At 40.2% G+C, this 17824-nt stretch overlaps 1 protein-coding gene across 1 annotated transcript; it reads right to left on the bottom strand.

Moving 5' to 3' along the window:
- Positions 1-13367: 13367 nt before the first annotated feature.
- LOC141632864 (uncharacterized) lies at positions 13368-14791 on the bottom strand. The gene is made up of 2 exons (XM_074445387.1): positions 14771-14791; positions 13368-14159 (listed from the first exon to the last, which is right to left on the bottom strand). The coding sequence occupies exons 1-2, from the start codon at positions 14789-14791 to the stop codon at positions 13368-13370; spliced, it is 813 nt and encodes a 270-aa protein (XP_074301488.1).
- Positions 14792-17824: the final 3033 nt, after the last annotated feature.

Raw genomic sequence — 17824 nt, forward strand, 5'->3', positions numbered from 1 at the left:
AAGAGAAGAAGAGATTAGAGAGAAGGGAGAGTGTTTGTTGTGTTGTTGAATGCTGAAGAGTGATCTATTTATAGCAAAATAGATCAACAGCATTAGTGGAAGGGAGCTGCTGCACTTGATGGTAAGCTCCACTGAAGCAGAAGTGGAGGGAATAAAGGAGCATTTAGAGCAGCACTAGCATCCCACCAGCAGTCAGTGGTAGGGATTAAAGGAGCGCAGCACTATAGCATCCCATCAGACAGTCTTCCACCAACAGCACTTTGGACACTCCAGTCCAAAACAAAAACAAACGGTTCGGTTCTGGCCCAAAAAGATAGGCAAAGCCCGCCGCAGGCGATTGCCAAATCCCGAATCCCAAATCCCGAATCCCGAATCCCGAATCCGGATCCGGGGCCGGGCTCGGGCACGGGCACGCGCGCGCGTGTGCGAGCTGAATTAAGCACCTCGCAAAGCTTCCACAAAAGCCTCCCATGACCCACTAGTGATATGGTAAGGAGTGTGGTCATATATAAACACAACACAAACACTATTCCTCACCAATGTGGGACAAAATGGAAAAAAGACTATGCAAATAGTAGCCCCTATTTCCAACAATCCCCCACTAGGGGCGGCCAGAGGGAAAAAGAAGAATTCCTGGGTAAAGGAAGGATTGGATACTTAGGTATCAATATCTTTCGATTTGAATTGACACTTTAGTGAAATGAGGAAACAACTTACTTACAATGAGAGAATATCTTACGATTTGAATTCCTAGTGAGCTTCGGTCGATACCCCCACAACACATATCATACCTTGATTAAGGTCGTTCAGCGAAAGTGCAACGCGCTCTTTTTAGAGTTATGCGTTTACCTCGATCGATAGATGTGTTGAAGACTTCTCATAGTCTAATGATCGTTACACCTACGTAGGTGACTCAAGTGCTCCTCAATAGCACTTCTCACATGAGTCATTAAGGATCTAAGTCCAACCTGGTGTATGATTCATCAAGTGCGTCTCAAAAGCATTACCATTAAGGCTATGAATCATACAATGTCATAGGAATAGAAGCTTTAGACTTAGTCAAGTCTCACTCTTGACCTAAGGACTTAAGCCCCATTCCCCTCGGCGTATCAACGACTAGTCTCCTAGTCGACCCTTTAGTAAAGGGATCAAAGAAGATTGTTTTCGGACTTCACATAGTCCAAAGCAATCACTCCATTGTTTTGGAGTTGTTTAACTGCAGCGTGTCTTATTCGAATATGTCTCTTTTTCGAGTTGTAGACACTGTTCTTTGCAACACCAATTGCTGCCTGCGAGTCACAGTGCAGGGAGACCGGTGTTAGCCGTCCGCCCCACACTGGTATATCAGCTAAAAGGTTTTTCAACCATTCAGCCTCTTGCCCTGCCAACTCAAGAGCTATGAACTCAGATTCCATGGTAGAGCGTGCAATGCAAGTCTGTTTAGAAGACTTCCACGATATAGCACCTCCACCCATGGTAAAGACATAACCACTAGTAGAACAGATCTCATCGTTACCTGCAACCCAGTTAGCATCACAGTATCCCTCTAACACAGCAGGATTTTTACTATAATGCAAACATAAGTCAATTGTTCCTTTCAGGTATTTTAGTAAACGACGAAGAGCATTCCAGTGTGTTCATTACTAGGGTTATGTGTATAACGACTTCGATCTACTAACTGCATAAGCAATATCTGGTCGAGTACAGTTCATCAAAAACATCACACTACCTAGGATTTTAGCATACTCTTCTTGGGAAACACTCTTGCCCAAGTTTTTACACAATGCTACACTAGGATCATATGGTGTTACGCGGGCACATCATCAAAGCAATTAAACTTTCTCAACACTTTTTCAACATAATGAGATTGACTTAGACAGATTCCATTGGAGTTTCGGATGACCTTAACTCCTAGGATAACATCAGCTTCTCCTAAGTCCTTCATCTCAAACTGTGATGACAAAAAATCTTTGGTTCTAATTATTACCTCTAAATTATTACCAAGTATTAACATGTCATCAACATAAAGGCATATGAGCACACAATCGATTCTATTACCTTTGAATAAACACATGAATCGAAATGATTAACCTCATAGCCATTACTTATTAAAGTGTTGTTAAATTTCTCATACCACTGTTTAGGTGCTTGTTTCGATCCATAAAGAGACTTGTTCGGTTTACACACTTTACTCTCTTGACCCTCAATCAAAAAACCTTCGAGGTTGAGACATATAGATCTCTTCCCTTAGTTCACCATTCAAAAAAGCGGTTTTAACATCCATCCGATGTATAATAAGGTTATGAATAGCGACTAAGGCGACAAGAGTCCTAATAGTCGAGATTTTGGTCACAGGAGAGTAAGTATCAAAATAATCAATACCCTTCTTTTGTGTAAAGCCTCTAACTACAAGTCTAGCTTTGAACCTCTCTATTGTACCGTCAGGTCTCATTTTCTTTTAAAGATCCATTTACTTGTAATGGGTTTACTACCTTTAGGTAAGTCACTCAACTTCCAAGTTTGATTTGACATAATAGAGTCAAGTTCATTTTTAATAGCATCTTTCCAAAAATTAGCATCAATGGATTTCATTGCCTCACTATACGTTTTGGGTCATCTTCTATTAAAAAGGTGAAACAAATTCATCACTAGCACAAACAGTGTATCCATGTTCGACAAAGAAAGTTGAAACAAAATCGGCTCAAAGTTCTTTGGACATCTAGGTCTCTTACTCCTTCTAGGTTCAAAGATCATGATTAGTAGAAGTGCTACTACTAGCAAGTGAAGAGATATCAATAGATGTAACAGGCAAACTAGGAGATGAATCAACATTCTTCTCAGTAATGGAAAAACATGCTCAAAAAACACAAAGATCTCTTGCTTCGGATATAGAACGATCACTTAAAGACATGAATCTATAAGCAGAACTATTTTGAGCATAACCTATAAAAACACAATCATAGGTCTTTGGTCCAACAAAGAGGTTTCCTAAAATCGGTAAACCCACTTTAGCCAAACACCCCCACACTCTAAGGTAACTTAGGTTAGGAGGATAGCCCTTCCACATCTCATAGGGTGTCTTGTCAATTTTCTTATGAGGTACACGGTTAAGAATGTGACAAGCGAAAGTATAGCTTCCCCCACATGTCGTCAGATAGGCCAGAACTTAAAAGCATAGCATTCATCATCTCTTTTAAGGTTCTATTTTTCCGTTCACTACACCGTTAGACCGAGGTAAGTAAGGTGGACTAGTCTCATGTATTAAACCATTAGCGGACAAAAGTCGGCTAGATAAGTAGATTTATACTCACCACCTCTATCAGACCTTACCCTTTTAATTTTCCTGTCGAGTTGATTTTCGACTTCATTTTTAAAGTTTATAAACGATTGTTCTGCTTCATCTTTAGTCTTAAGCAGATAGACACGGGTGTACCTTGAACAGTCGTCTATAAAGGTGACATAATAATTCTTTCCACCTCTGCTTGCAATATTTTTGAAGTCAGCCAGGTCGGAGTGAATTAACTCAAGAAGACTCGTATTCCTAGTTGTGACAGGTTTACTAGGTTTCTTTGTGAATTTAGCTTCAACACAGCTAACACATTTAGAGAATTCTTGACTCGTCAAACTTGGAATTAAACTCATAGTTCTAAGTTTTTTAATATAGTCAACATTCACATGACCTAATCTACCATGCCAAACATCAATAGACTCGTGATATAAGCGAAAGTAGATGCAATATTATTAAAAATCGAATCGAGTTCAACACAAAAAGACCCCCAGACAGATAACCCTTGCCCACAAATTCCCCATTACGCGACATTACCACCTTGTCAGCCTCAAACACAAGCTTCAACCCAGCTTTGTTTAATAAGGCACCAGACACAAGGTTTCGACGTAACGAGGGTACATACAAAACATTATTTAGAGCAAGTGTTTTTCCCGAGGTGAGTTTGAGAAAGATCTTGCCTTTGCCTTTGATCGGTGCGGATGAAGAGTTACCCATAAAAACGCAACCCCCATCAGCTACTTCCTCGAACTCAGTAAATAACCCCTTATCAGCACAGAGGTGTCGGGAAGCGCCAGTGTCCAAGACCCATTCAAAGAACATTACCCACCATATTAGCTTCCACAACCACAAAGAAGAATGATGTCATCCGATTCTGACATTGGCTTCATCGATTTTCTTTTCGAGCATTGGTAGGCTTTGTGCCCAGTTTTCCGCAAACATAGCAGAAAAAGGACCCTTAGCGAGTTTTGAATCTTAGGAACCGGTTTGGTGTGCTTCCCGGACCATTCTTCTTGGCCCGACCTGGTTCTTACCCCGACCAAATTTAGCCTTACCCTTACCCTTGAACTTCTCAAGATAGGACGGACCACCGACTCAACCAAATTAGCATCAACATTAGCATTAGAAGATTTAATAGATTGACTAACAGGTTTGTCTTTAAGGCGATTTGCCTCTTCGGTCCTCATGTGTCCTACTAGTTCTTGGAGAGACAAGTCTTTTTCTTATGCTTAAGATGGTTTCTATAGTCGGACCGGAAGGGGGAATTTTTCCAATAACACATTTGCTAGAAAAATCTCATCTAGCTTCATCCCTTCATTCACTAGTCAAAGACATAAATTCTCATAGACATGTACTTGATCCATTATAGGTTTGTCATCTACCATCCGGAACCCCACCATTTCCCAACGACATACTTCTTTTTACCAAAGATCATCACCCCATATTTTTCTCTAGTAATTCCCACATGGTTTTAGCAGATTTGTAAACCATAAATAAGTCAAATAGGGTATTATGCATAAGATTAAGGAGGTGAAACCTAACTGTTTTATTATCCTTTTCATGCTTTATAATAGCCTCTCGCATTTGACTTTACTACGAAATTCCGGGAGGTGTAAGCGAACATCATCGATAATTTCGTTTACATAGCAGCGGGTCGAAAAAGAACGTAATCAATTTCATCTGTTCAAAAACATCGGTAATTTTTGAGCCCAACGTTTATAATTCGACCATTTAAGGGTTCGACTTTAGACAAATCAGGAGCATTCTTAGACATAATCGACATTGTTACAGCAACAATAATATAGTTTTCAAATTGTTAGTCGTAAACTGCAGTAACAATGAGAAAGATTAGAGATAACCGATTTGTAGTGACGTGGTATGGAAGTCACTGCCTTGAAAACTATATTCCGGTACGACCGTGGTGGCGATCGGCTAGTGCCTGTAGTTCCCAAGGATAACACTACGCCTCCAACTCGGTTTCGCCCACTCGGGCTCGTGAGACTTGGAACAACGAAAGTTTTACTTCACCCGAAAATTCGTAGCGAGAAAGATAAGAGAAGAAGAGATTAGAGAGAAGGGAGAGTGTTTGTTGTGTTGTTGAATGTTTGAAGAGTGATCTATTTATAGCAAAATAGATCAACAAGCATTAGTGGAAGGGAGTCTGCACTTGATGGTAAGCTCCACTGAAGGGCGAAGTGGAGGGAATAAAGGAGCATTTAGAGCAGCACTAGCATCCCACCAGCAGTCAGTGGTAGGGATTAAAGGAGCGCAGCACTATAGCATCCCATCAGACAGTCTTCCACCAACAGCACTTTGGACACTCCAGTCCAAAACAAAAACAAACGGTTCGGTTCTAGCCCAAAAAGATAGGCAAAGCCCGCCGCAGGCGATTGCCAAATCCCGAATCCCGAATCCCAAATCCCGAATCCGGATCCGGGCCGGGGCCGGGCTCGAACGCGACGACGCGCGCGATCGTGTCGAGGAATTAAGACCTCGCAAAGCTTCCACAAAAGCCTCCCATGACCCACTAGTGATATGGTAAGGAGTGTGGTCATATATAAACACAACACAAACACTATTCCTCACCAATGTGGGACAAAATGGAAAAAAGACTATGCAAATAGTAGCCCCTATTTCCAACAGTGATCATTTCCACAAAGTTTTTTTTTGAGTAAATTTCCAGGAACTTATAATCATAACGTTATTGTTATTTTTGAAGTTTCAACTACCAACCAAACATCCAGCTAGTCTTAACAATTTCTAGTGGCTGTGTCATTAAGTCTTCCATGCAAAAAGTTGGAACAATCTTGTTTCTAATCACTTATTCTACTTGCACAGATCCTTCACTTTAATTGATTGCATTTTATTATTAATAAGGTACTATTGTGCAAAAACGTGAATATCTCGTGTTGAATCTTGGCTACACCGGTCATGTTTATCTTATCTTGGAGTAATGTTTTAATTAAAGATAAACAAATGATCGGATGACTATCTGTGGTGACGAAAGTAGTAATGTGCTAATTCGACATGCCAAACGCATTGAGGTAATTATTCAACATTTGGGTTAAACAAGATTACAATTCGATGAATTTCAAGAAACACTCTTAATTTGAAATTTTTCTTAGTCAATACTAATTACTAGTAACAGTACTTTTTCTTTGGTTAGATTCCTGTGCAAGATGGGTAGGTAGAGCATGACTAATGACTTGATATTCATTACACAAATTATATGGAAATCGCTACGGTTCTTTTTTTTTCGACTAAATTTCATTTTTTATAAGCTCACTTCAAATTAGGTCCCATAAGTTCAATTAAGAATAAGTTTAGTTAAATTAGGTTACGACAGATTCATTAAATTTAATTCAGCGTAGTTCATAACACTTAAGTCCATAAAAAAAGCGAAATCGGGCATGACACCGACTAAAATGAAACGATATTTGAATTATTATTAGTAACATGTTGTATTATTAACACAACATGTCCATTTTTTTTGTGGTTAGAATTGAGTGCATGCATGGAAACAGTGTAGAGTCTGAGTGATCATGCAATTGTAATAATTTCAACTCATCAAACAACTTGTGAAGACGTTAGTTTTATGATGAAACTGCTGAAAAACAAACAATACATCATATTGAATGAGTAAAGACTGTTATTTCCTTTATAGGTACTACTCTTTATTGCTAAATGCATGTGAAATGGCACATGCATTAACATTATTAGCTCATCAAATTAATCCAATTTGTTAGTTGTTTGGAAAAACATGATCTATCTTCTTCTCAAAATCCAAATTATATGAATAAAAACCAAGAAAAATCACAAATTCCACACTAAGACACAAGACAAAAAGTAATCATTTTACTATAAATAATGATCACTTTCCGAATTTCTGTTATTAATTACAAAATAATCACTTTTTAAACCGGATTCGTTTATATCGACGACGTTTTAGTAAACGTCGACGACGTTTTTTTAAAAAAAGACGATGAATGCCCCTACTATCTCACTAACCTTTCACCAATTCTCTCTTTATTCTCTCTAACTCAAAACAACTAAAAATCAACCTTCCACCAACACCACTACCACACCCCGCCGCAACCACCACACCACCACTTTGCTACCACCACGGCCCTGCCGCCGACACCACCCCCTGCCGCCGACACCACGCCCCTGCCGCCGCTGCTACATAGAAAGGTAAGTGGCGTTTTTTTTTTTTTTGGTTAAATTAGTTTAGAAAATTGAAAGTAATTGAATTAAACTATGAAATTAAATAGTTTTCTTTCCTTTATTGTTTTTGTTAATCGATTAAATTGATTGGGTTTTGTTTTAGAATTGAAATTAGGTTATGTGTTAGGTTTTTATTAAAATTAATTGAATTAGTTTAGAAATTGATAGTTTTTCTATTAAAATTCATGTTAATTAGTTGTTATTATGTAAATTCATGGCCAAACTATGTTGTTTGCGAAATATAGTTGATTGGGATTGATTTTTGAGTCGAAATTTGTTGTTGTTAATCGGATTGGGAGTGAATTTGTTGCGTTTTGTGGTCGAAACCACGGCCAAACGTGGGAAATGGACGTTTGGGCCGTGGTGAAACGTTGCATTCCAACGTTTAAGGGCAGAGCAACGTGGGATTTGGAGGTTTGGCCGCGGTCAAACGTTTAATTCTCACGTTTGACCGTGGTCAAACGTTGGAAAAAATTGTTTGGCCGTGGTCAAACATCCATTTTCGTTGTTTGGTCGCGGTTAAAAAAAAAAAAAAATGTTTGCCCGCGGTTAAAAAAAAAAAATGTTTAGCCACCGTCAACTAAGGGATTTTTTTGTTCAACCGCGGTCAAAAAAAAAAAAAAATGTTTGTCCGCGGTAAATTAATTTTTTTTTTAAAAAAACCGTGTTTTATGCTATTATTTGCCGATTTTTTTTACTTTATATGATATTTAGTCGATTAACGTGTTTTCTAACAACTTCCAATTTCCTAATGCAGATGGCAGATCGAAATGAGAGAGGAAAGGCAATCATGAATGCTCCTTTCCGCCTAACATACACGACCGTCTTCTTTGGGCGTTATGTTACGAGCTCAGCGTCGTTCTGAGTTAAGCGAGGCCCACAAGCAGCCACCCCCACTTCGAGAGACGTCTGGTATGGTTATGATGCCTACTCCCGGTCACGTCGTTAGCGAGTCGGAGGAGGCGAGGTCTCGGGAGGTTCTTTGGTAGTTACCAAAGATGATAGAGATGATGAGCCGTCGGATGACGGTTCTGGGGAGGAGGAGGAGGACGCTGGAGAGTATGTGGTCCAACCGAACCCGGCACCGCCGAGAGTGTTGAGTCTGAAGTTGGGCCGGGATAGTAGAGGACGTTATTCGAGTGTTAGAGAGTCCTCTAGCACCGATAGGTCGAGGAGGCCGAGTAGGGATAGTTCTTGGGTCCTGAGAGAGCCCGTTCCTGGTGGTCCTAGGAACATTAGCACCCTACGGAGTTTTGGTGGTCACGTTGCGTTCAACAGTTGGTCGGACCCTAACCCGGAGAATATGAGGTCGTGGATCAAGCTCTACGAGAGGCCGAAAGTCGGGAGGAGATTAGGCACATGGTTCTCACCGAGGGTGTTGCGGCTAGGGTAGAGGCGGCGGGCTTGGGGTTTTGAAGGGGTGTTTTACCACCGGTTTAGATGATAACCTCCTTAGTGCTTTTATCGAGAGGTGGCACCCGGATACTAACACTTTCCATATGCCTTTTGGAGAGATTAGTATCATGCTCCATGATGTCCAGCATATTCTTGGGATACCTGTTAGTGGTGATCGGGTTCTTGTGGCCGGTTCGGGCGAGGATGATGACAGTGGTTTGCGGGGCAAGATTGCGAGGTTTTATGGAGTTCCTGAGTCCGATGTTGTACCACCGCTCTACAAGAATGGCGGTTTACTAACATCGGAGTTGAGTCGTGTTGTTTACCTAGGGAACGAGCATGACTCGTTACGGGCTTACCTCTTGATGTTCTTTGGTCACACTCTTTTCATGGATAAGAGTGGTGATAGGGTGTCCGCTCAGTTGTTGCCCTTGTTTGATAGTCTTGAGCGGGTTGGTTCATATGCTTGGGGTGCGGCTTGTTTGGCTTACTTGTACCGACAGCTAGGGATTGCATCGCGCCGAGATAGTTTGGGTGTTAGTGGGTGTCTACCGTTACTCCAGGCGTGGATATACGAGTACTTTCCCAGGTTCCGACCGGTCTTTGGATTCTTTTGAGAACCGTCCTCTTGTTGAGGGTTGGGCCAACTTGCCTCGGAGTAAGGGCGAGTCTCGTACTTTTCAGTTGTATCGTCATAGTTTGGACGATCTTACGGCAGAGCATGTCCGATGGTTGCCTTACGGGAACCGTCCTCAGGGAGCTTGCAGAGTATCGCTTTACTCGGGTTTTATCAGACATCTTGATATAGTAGAGCCGTACCAGCCGGATCGATGCATGCGTCAGTTTGGGTACCGTCAGGATGTCCCGGCCTCGATGCCTATTGCGGTGAAGGAGTCTCGGCCCGCGAACGGGACTTACAGGCTGGATTTCGGGCAAGAGCCCGATAGGACATGGATGTCCGAGATATCCATCATACACCTCCGACACCTGTCAAAGAAGGCATATATGCCTTTCGAGTGTACTAAGGGATACATGGCTTGGTATGTAGAGCATTCACACCCTACTTTTATCCCCCTCACACCGCGTCCATTTTCGGCTGTCGAGTTTCATGAGGAGCCTAAGTCGCCCTAGTTGTTAGTCGTAAGTTGAAGACGGTCTTCCAGCAAGATGATGAGGAGACCGAGAGAGAGACTCTAGAGGATTTGTTTGAGGGGATGCGTCCTTACTATGCAGACGTGTATGATGACTAGTTTCTTTTCATTTTCTTATGTTTTTCTATTTCGTTGGATTATGTATGTTTGGATGATGTTTGTATGGTTTTTTTAGTATCTTTGTATGGATAATTTTTATGTTTTATTTTTATTATTGTTTGGAGACGGTATTTAAGTAAATGCAACGATATTTAATTAAATGACTTTAAACATAATTTAATTAAAACATTCATTAATTGAAATACAAGGACATTACATAAAGCACTTAAAATATGATTAAAACATAAACCACTTAAAACATAAATTTAAAACTAACAACAACACCCCATACCCTAAACCCTAAACCCCATACCCTAAACCCCATACCCTAAACCCTAAACCTCATACCCTAAACCCTAAACCCCAAACCATAAACGATTATTACTTAAAACATAACATAATTAAATAACTATCGAACTTAATTATCTTCCGATGATGAAGACGACGATTCCTTATCTTCTTCATGGTCATGAACCTCAATTTCTTCAGGTTGGGTAGACATATATTCAGTCAACAAATCATTCAAGTAGAGATATAGAATTCCTTGGCCCGGCATTCTACCAGCACATAAGTCTGATAGTCTTGGGTAATCGATCACGGTGAGAATGCGCTCAAAATATGTTAAGATGTCACTTTTTAACCTACGAAACTCCCACATCTTCTCGGTTAATGCTTCATCAGAGACAACCTCATCTGTAATTGCTGGAGTTAGCACATCTTCTCGGTTTTCTTGTAAAATTATACAAAGGCTACCAATTGGAGGCTCTTCAAGCATGTGCCATACAGTGGCACTGGGAACCACTGATTCAAGACGCTCAATTAGAATTGGTAAATTTTGAACAATTAAGTCGATTCTTATTTGATAAACTCTGGTTTTTTGTGCATTTGTGAGATCCATTTTAGAATTGTATGTTGTGAATAGAATTGGATGTTGTGATTAGAATTGGATGTTGTGATTGAAATTGAAATAGAACGGCCTATTTATAAGCTAGTAATTGTAACGGCTATTTTTGAATTATAACGGTTATTTTGAATTATAACGGTAACATTTGAATTATAACGGCTATTTTTGAATTATAACGGTTATTTTGAATTATAACGGTAACATTTGAATTATAACGGCTATTTTTGAATTATAACGGTTATTTTGAATTATAACGGCAACATTTGAATTATAACGGTAACATTTGAATTATAACGGTAACATTTGAATTATAACGGTTATTTTGAATTATAACGGTAACATTTGAATTATAACGGTAACATTTGAATTATAACGGTAACTTAATAGTTTTTTCAATGCGAACAACTACTAATCGAGATAATCGTCGCACTATCGGACACGACTTCTACGACGTGTTCTCGGAGTTTCTAACATGAACGCTTGCCAAATCTCAATGTTATGTTGGTACAAAGTCTCTAGGTGAACGACGCTGGGATCTCGGAAGGTCAACCAAGCGGGATCAAGTGGCGGCATAGGGAGACTCTCAAGGGGGCTGCTAGAATGCAACCGCATCTAATGGCTATGATGTAGGACAAACCACAAAATACCACACGGTAGTCGGCCTTCAACTCGGGTCTTCAATGGCATGATAGTTTTGCAACTTCCTTCCCAAACATTCTTCCCGTCTCGCAGTGTATGACCAATCACACATATCGTCCGATTGAACATCGTTGCAAAAACTAGCAAATCGTCGCTACACATCCAATGGTCCTGCCACAACCAATCTGTTTGAAAAAACTCAACTCGTCGAATCGCTAAATCTAACCCCGACATACCGCTGAGTGGTGATAGAAAACCTCCATATAACTCTGCGTAGATAGAGTCGGACCTCATCTCCCTCGAACACCATTCCCGCATAACTATATAATCTGTCTCTCGGCCTCGCTGGGCGTGCGATATTACCCGGAATCCACAATGACCGTCATCTCCAACATCCACCCAACCATCGAAGTGGCCCCACAAAACCTCAGGTATACCCCACCGTTTGACCCATGTTGATATAAAGCCAATGGTAAAGTTCATTCCCAAAGGAGCACCGGAGTTCCCGATTCGAAATCACCAATTCTTTGTTGAACCTCTGCATTTGTTGAACAGTGAGTACTTGGTGTCCCGAACTTCCTTTCTGCATGCTCAAAACCCGACCTGTTTCTAGTGGTTGAACCTCTTGGACGACCTTTCGGTGCTCATTAATAGGGGTGGCAAAATCTCTTGGTCCTCCGGTCTTTGGAAATCACGCAACAAGTCTATGGCCGCCCTTAGTTTAACCGGGTCATTTGTGCCTCATATCATTCGCTAATTCATCCCATAAATCACCGTCATTTTTCGGCATTTGTTGAGGAATATCATACACCAATGTCTTCCAAAAAACATGAATATCCTCGAGATGGACCCTCCTACCTTTTCCGTGCAAAGATACCAAATTGCATGCACAAGGTAATCCATGAGTCGTTCGCATCACGTGTCGGCAACGATTATTCAATCCGATACCCAAACCAAGGCCTCTAGTAAGTTCTTTCTCCATTAACTCTATGGCCTTAGTAGACACGTTTCCTTGCAATAAGGAGAAAGTACGAGATGTTCTCCTAGGTTTACTCATTTCATCTTCGAGTTCTTTCTTAATCTTCGAGTGTTGACTTTCAAGCATGCCGTGGATACGGGACCACATGGAGTCAAGTGTGAGATGCTTTGACTTCAACCAAGCCTTCAATAGAGAATGTGTTGACTCAACACGGGAAGTTGCCGTGTTACCAAAATGTAAGACCTCGTTTGTATAGCATAAAACGAACTTCCCTGCGTGTGGACCCCATGCCGTCCGTACATAATCCACCATTTTTGGCCACTTACGTTGGAAACACCGCCACGCACGCCGAAACGATTCCTCGGTGGTTGAATTGATCACCTTAAACCAACCGGATTCATCATTTGAGATGACAAATTTCCTCATACTTTCGATTTGGTATGTTGTCAAGGCTTTTGCATTGACGGCTTTGTTCACATGCCATCTACACAACAAATGCTCAGCCCGGGAAATACTTGCTCAAGAGCGCTGATCAAACCCAATTCCCCTTGGTCGGTGACAAATACAAATAGGGGACGCAACTCCGGTGGCATCTAAAATCGCACTAACTTTCTCAACGACCACGGTAATTCACGTCATTCTCCTTAGGAATCATCGCACATGCAATTAAGAAGGACGATCCCGTCGGTGTCACACCAACCATCTCAATGAGTGGATTCTGGTAAATGTTGGTTTTATAAGTCGAATCCATGAGGACCACATAAGGATAAGCCCTAACAACTTAATCGCTTCAGGATGAGCCATGAAAATGTGAGTCAACTCTTTTGACTCCTCGGAAGAAATCTCGTAGAAGTGGACGTATTTATTTGCCACCGCTAGAGCCAACATTTGCTGAGCGGTGTTTCTTTCACCCATTTCTTCTTTCTTAATTTTCCTTGTTTCATTATACAGTTGGGTGCTTGACGGTTGAGGTTTATCGGGAGATCTCAAATGAAGACCATTTTTAATATCCCTCGGTTGAACCCCGGCCAATGTTTGTTGCCTAACATATGCCTTCTCTTCCGCGTCCAATCCCGCAAAGTGCCGATCCCCGTCCTTATAAACGGCTACGTTGTGGTTGTGTAGTCCACCACCCTCGGAGGTTAGAATGTTCCACACCATCGTCTCTTTATCATTTTTAGACACGAAATTTTGAACGGCACGAATACGAAACTTGCATGAACACTTCTGCGACCTCCTTGGCTTTTCAAGATCGTCCGTTTCTTTTGGTTTACCATGTCTTTTACATCGAAAATAACTTGCCAACAACCCGTTCTTTTTCCTATTTTTAGCTCCGTTATTTGCTTTAACCAAAGCAAACCCATTCGCGAATGCGATTTTCTGAGCCCAATTGAAAGCATCGTCACGCGTTTCGAAATCTATAGTAGTCTCGAACAACGGGTTGTAATCAATTGGATTCTCGCCAAAATCCTCCCACGATTCCTGTTACAAGCAATAAGGACTATAGTAAGACAATAAAAAGGATTAATAAACAACATAAGTTGCGTAAAACGAAAGAAAAACATGTAAAAACGAGTAATTCATGCCTAAAACATTGAATTCCAACGAGACTCAATAAACGACCGCGGCAAAACATTACTTTCCATCGATCAACCGCGGACGAACAACGAAATACAACTTTAATCCGCGGCCAAACAATGAAAATCAACATTTGACCACGGCCAAACAACGAAATCCAACGTTTGACCACGGCCAAACATTGATTTCCAACGTTTGACCACGACCAAACATTGAATTCCAACGTTGGACCATGGCCAAACGTTGAAATCCAATGTTGGACCATGGCCAAACGTTGGAAATCAATGTTTGGTCCGTGGCAAACGTTGGTTTCCAACGTTTGGACCGTGGTCCAACGCTTGGTTTCCAACTTTGGCCATGGTTCATCTTTCGGGGGACATTTTTCAGATTACGCAACAAATTCTAAAATTCGCTACTATTAAGTTAATACGTCAATTAATTCAACTATCGAATAGAATGAACGATGCGGAAAAAAAAATTGAAAAATTAAGCAAATGATTAAGTTGTTTACATACCGTTGAATCGAGATCCGACATATTGTTAATTGTTGTTGTTGTTGTTGTTGTTGTTTTTTGTTTTTTATTTAGTTGAATTTGAGAGAATTTTTTTTAGAGAGATAAAGTCAAAAGGGCATTCATCGTTTTTTTTATGAAAAACGTCGTCGATATTTACTAAAACGTCGTCGATATAAATCAGCCCCCTTTTTAAAGTGATCACTTTTTAATATATAGTGGTCACTATTTGTTACTCTGCATAAAATGGTCACTTTTTATGAAATTGCACGGTACAACGGTTGTACCTCAGAATTACCGAAGAAAAATAGCACATAGACTGGAATTTGGACAAAAAAAAATGAAAACCAGAAGTGTATTATAGAGCCAATTTGCAAGGGTAGGTTTATGTCAGCCGTGCAGAAGATCTAAGATCTAAAATTTGTGAGCTTAATTAGGACCATATATTGTCAGAAATTCCCATCCTTGCTACTCGTATATGTAAATAATAATTGAAATAATTACCTTAACGCAAATTAGAGTATAAGACCGTCATACGGTGCGACCAGTTAAAAAGCGGCTATTTTTGTTACTTCATATGTGAGCATGTTTTATTATTGTAAAATGATTATCACCATTTATAATAAAATGGTCATTTTTTTTATACGCTGCACCATAGGATGGCTTTAAACTATTATCAATATGTCTCACTTGTGACGGGTCAAGTATCAACCACATGGATAAATATGCATAGAGAATCACAAATGACTTGTCTTTATCCTCTCATATGAATTTTATTTGGCCCGTCACAAGCTTGTGACGAATATCAACCGTGACAAATGAAAATTTGTGAACTATTATTACCTTAAATTAGGGTTACAATAGTGAAAAATAAAATGCAAGGGTTATTTATTGAAATGCGTGCGTAGTGGGGGGTAGTGTTATTAAAGAGAGTGTAGAGATGAGCAGGATTGAGGTTCATCTATGGGTCATCTACGTTGACATTTTGTTTAGAAAACTGAGCTGACTTGATTCACAATTTAATGATGGACTTGGAGTATCAGCAATATTCAGCATTCAGCAGCAGATGTTTTGAGGCTGTGTTCTCAGAAGTTGCGTTGACTTCTTTCGTAAAGTTCATAGATTATGTGGAACGAAAAGTTAACATAACTCATAAGGTCAATGCTAACTCTTACAAAAATTAATGTTTACTCTTTCCAAAACGGACTGCTCCAACTTACTATAAACTTTACACTTTTATGGATGGGTTAAATTGAATTTGGATGGGTTAAATTGGATGAATTTCATTTGGTTTAATACCCAGTATTAATTTTGATTTCAGTTCGATTTCATTTGGGGTTGATTGTGGATCGACTATGCTTAATACCATATTAGCTTAGTTCCAAATCATAATATTATTGATTGAGGTTCATTGGTGCGTAAAGTAAGGCTGGTCAAAAAGGGTTGAGTTTACAGCGCGTGGTCAATGGTTTTTCGTGAGTCTTTTAATAGAGTTATAATGGTTTGTTTGATCTGAAATTTGGTGTGTAGGTAGAGGGGAGTGCAACGTAAGTGGTAGCATTGTTGTTTGTGGTGGTTGTTATTTGCAAGTTGGAAGTGGTGGTTCGAGGGAAATTGAATTGGAGGGAAAAACAAAACTGAAAAGTCCAAGTAGGTTTTCACGTGCGGAACACTTAAGTGACCGGAAATGCTCCACATAAGGCCACCTTTGACCTCTGTGTTGACAACCCCTGGAAAGCCTGTACTCTCACCTTTCCAACGAGTCCAAGAACACCTCAAACCGACCTCGTTAGGTATCTCAAACATCGACTGAAAGTCACCACATTGCAAGTAGTCAGGAAATGATTTAGGTTGTCGGAATCCTGCTATAAAGTCGTGTTTGACAAAAAAAATTTTATTAAAGGTTGTGTTTGACAAACTTTTTTTTTAAAGGTGGTGTTAGAATTTTTTTTTAAAGGTCGTGTTTAAAAAAAAAAACAAAAAAAAAACTTAACTTTTTGCCATTCTGGTGAAATTATGAATATTGAGGTCTCATCTTTGGGAAATGCACGCCAAAAGAACTTACACATTTTCGGCCTGCACCTAAGACTGGGAATAAACCTAACCTCGGCGGTTATGAGGAAAGCCCCTCTGATGTCTAATTCAGTTTTTGGGTTCACTAGGGCAACCAGGTGTGACTTATATTGAGGCGATTATTATAGTGAGAGAAAGTGGTTAGAGATTAAATACCTTGTAAGGTGAATAATGATTCTTTTTTATAGAAAGCAAATGTACGGACTGAGGGTGCCTACGTGGAGGTTCCACGTGACCTCGTCTTTACTGCTGACTTGTCATGGAGCAGGAATTCTGGACATCGGTTGTGGCTGAATTCCATCTCCGTCCTTAGCTCGTCATGGGTCTAGGCCTCGGCTGCTCATGGCGTCGAGCATTCCTTAGCTATTTGGATACCTTGTCTTGAGCTCTTGGGCCATGGTAGGAGTCCTATGGGCTTTGGGTCCAATGATTTGGGCCTAATTTGCGCGACTTCTCATTATTAAGTTTGTGAGAAAATGTATTTTAAGAGATTTACCGTGGATTAATAGAAAGGATAATAATTTTTCTATCAAAATGGAATTCAATCCGTCTCATTATAGACAGTCACTATCCGTCTATAGCTATAGACGGATAAGCTATAGACGGATAGTGACTCTTTCACAAAAATAAATTGGGAGGGTCAGTGGCGGTATTCATTTCCCACCCACTTACACTACCCACTTTCAATATTTGTGACAGGACACAATTTGTCTATAACTATAGACAAATAGTGTCCGTCTATAATGAGAATTTGTGAATTAAATTTTGAAAGGAATGAAAGGCTTTTGAGTCTTGACCATTACCCCCTATTATTTGGGACTTTACGTGAGAATTCTTGAGTCCCGTGTCATGAGACTGCGGTCTGCGGCACCGGCTGGTGGCTATTCACTATTTTAGTGCTTTTTAGTTTTTACTCACTATTAAAAATGAAAAACACTTCAGACAAAACATTAAAACAAACACAAATTCTCATTATAGACGGAC

Source organism: Silene latifolia, chromosome 1 (assembly GCF_048544455.1).
Source record: "Silene latifolia isolate original U9 population chromosome 1, ASM4854445v1, whole genome shotgun sequence".
Taxonomy (NCBI): domain Eukaryota; kingdom Viridiplantae; phylum Streptophyta; class Magnoliopsida; order Caryophyllales; family Caryophyllaceae; genus Silene; species Silene latifolia.